At 50.3% G+C, this 2478-nt stretch overlaps 1 protein-coding gene across 2 annotated transcripts in view; it reads left to right on the forward strand.

Moving 5' to 3' along the window:
* Window positions 1-2050: 2050 nt before the first annotated feature.
* WLS (Wnt ligand secretion mediator) overlaps window positions 2051-2478 on the forward strand; it is a 157579-nt gene continuing 157151 nt past the window's right edge. For both annotated transcript variants that reach the window (XM_006167150.3, XM_006167149.2), the window contains exon 1: window positions 2051-2156. In XM_006167150.3, the coding sequence (XP_006167212.1) occupies window positions 2051-2156 (106 nt within the window). The remainder of the gene's footprint in view (window positions 2157-2478) is intronic.

Raw genomic sequence — 2478 nt, forward strand, 5'->3', positions numbered from 1 at the left:
AATTCTAACCCAAAGGCTTCATTGTTATTCAAATGTGTGGAAATCAGCAGCTTGCTGAGATAAGAACACAGAATGTTTAGTAAGTAGCAGCTGGAGGTGAGAAGGGCAGACTTACTTCTTTGCCTGATGCCCTGAAGCTCACCTCTGTGAGAATAAAAAAATACAATCTAAAAAGGTAAAGAAGAAGGAAGGCGAATAACCCATCAAAGTCTGTCTCGGTTTGTGTAATGCGACTTCTCCAGGACATCTTCTCCTGAAGTGCCCGGAACACTAAGGGCTCAACAAAAGACTGCTGGATATGAAAGAATGAATGTACACAACCCTATCTCCAATACCATTAAGAACTGTCAGATACCCAGGAGATGGAGTTTTATATCAAGCTTGGTACCTGACTTTAAGGTGTGTCTACAGTTAGAGACTAGAAATGAACACTATTTCTAAGTGGAACTCGCAGGGCATCTTCTCCAAGGGCCATGAAGGTTCAGGCGCAGAGTGAAGGAGAAAGGACTTGGAACAGTCCCATGGCATAAAGAGGGTGTGAAAAGAGAGAAGGGACAAAAAACCAGGTGTGCAGGTGGTGGTGGAAACTGCATGTATGCGTGTGTATAGGGATGGGGGTGTTTACAGACCAAGAATCTACTGGGTAAGTGAGTTGTGCTCCTGGAGTTCCTGAGCAGGCCCAGGAATTCAGGCTTGACAAAGCAGGAAATCTCTTCAAATCCCCTCCCCTCCTTTTCCTTGGAAGTTAAGCATTTACAAATACATCGGTCACAGAGACAACAAACATTCTAACCTCCTGTGTACCATCCCAATCAACTCAAGTCTCTTTAGGGTTTTGAAATGCAAACGGTGGGCTTGCTTTTACATTTGCTTATTTATTCATTTCACAGAAGTTTGTGGAGGACCTACAAGGGCTAGAATTTTGTTAGGTACCACGGGGGTCCAAAGACGAATGCAGCTTGGTCTCTATCCTCCAGGACGTTACAGCTCCAGCTCCGTGGTGGAGACCAGGTGTACATACGACTCCTTCCATGGGAGGTAAAAATGTAAACACAGGAGGAAGGGGATCCTTCCCAGAGATACTACACGGAAGTGTGTGGAAAATGATTAAAGAAAGGTATTTAGACGAGTTGCGTTTGGAATCAGGTCGAAAGTCTGATAGAATAGCACATGCTTTCCTTAAAGCAATAGCCAGGGTCAAGGCTCTGGATGCCAGCGGGGGAGCAATGGACAGTGGTCAGATTTGGCTGGAGCTCAAGTTTCCGCAGGGGCGCAGTGGGGGCTTTCGCTGGGCATATGCCCGGTAGCCAAGGCTGGGCCAGACAGAGAAGCAAGCAAGCGGAGCCTAGACTTACTCTTGCATCTCTGTGCTTTGACTTAGCATCTGTTGGGTTCCTTTAAAAAATTCTCCTTCGGTTTCCTGAAGAGAGTTCTAGCAGTTACGAGAAGGGGTAGGGAACCGTTTTTCCAAAGTCAAAACCTAAGTGAAAGGTCTGCAAAGAGGTCCGAGGGTGATTTAAATCCCGCACTTCGGGAATCAGAAAAGGAAGCATGTGAGAGGCTGGGTAGGGGAACCCACTTAATAACAACCCCGGAAAGATACCAGCCCTTGGCCGGACAGGCTGCCAGCCAGACCGGGAAGCAGAGCGCCAGCGCGGGCCGGAGCTGCGAGCCCTAAACTGGCGGGCAAGGGGTAGAGGAAAAGAGGGAGGGAGGGACGGAGGGAGGAAGCGCGAGAGGGAGGGAGGAAGAAAGGGAGGGAGGCGGCGTCATGTGATCCGCTTCCCTGCTCCTTTAAGCGTCCACAGGCGGCGGAGCGGCCACAATCACAGCTCCGGGCACTGGGGGAGCCTGAGCCGGCTGCGCCGGAGGAATCCGTGCGGGCGCCTTCGGTCCCGGTCCCATCCTCGCCGCGCTCCCGCACCCCTGAAGTTTTGCAGCGCTCAGAAAGGAGGCGAGGGAGGAGGGAGTGTGAGACGGGAGGGAGCAAAAAAAGCACACCCTAAAACATTTATTTCAAGGAGAAAAGAAAAAGGGGGGGCGCGCAAAAATGGCTGGGGCAATTATAGAAAACATGAGCACCAAGAAGCTGTGCATTGTTGGTGGGATTCTGCTCGTGTTCCAAATCATCGCCTTTCTGGTGGGAGGCTTGATTGGTAAGTGCGAGAGCTGCAAACTTTTCCCCCTTTCTCTCTTTTCGGGCCCCTTCCCTCTCTGCCTCTTGGGCTACTTGTTACAGTATCACTGCCTAGCTTCTATGATCTAATTAGTCCAGCTATTGTGCTTAAGAAAGCAGAGCTCCATGGGGCTTCGTGGGGCACAATCCAGTCTAGTGGCTAAGAGAAAAGGAAGGGAAAAAGTTTTGGCCTAGTTTCAGTATCCACTTGAAAGGCAGGAGGGGGGTGGCGGGGGTGGGAATCTTAAGCATGGCGACGGATCGCGCGAGGAAGCGCTGGGTTACAAAGTTGATTGCTCGCC

The sequence above is a fragment of the Tupaia chinensis genome, unplaced genomic scaffold, assembly GCF_000334495.1.
Source record: "Tupaia chinensis unplaced genomic scaffold, TupChi_1.0 Scaffold144529_1, whole genome shotgun sequence".
Lineage (NCBI taxonomy): Eukaryota > Metazoa > Chordata > Mammalia > Scandentia > Tupaiidae > Tupaia > Tupaia belangeri.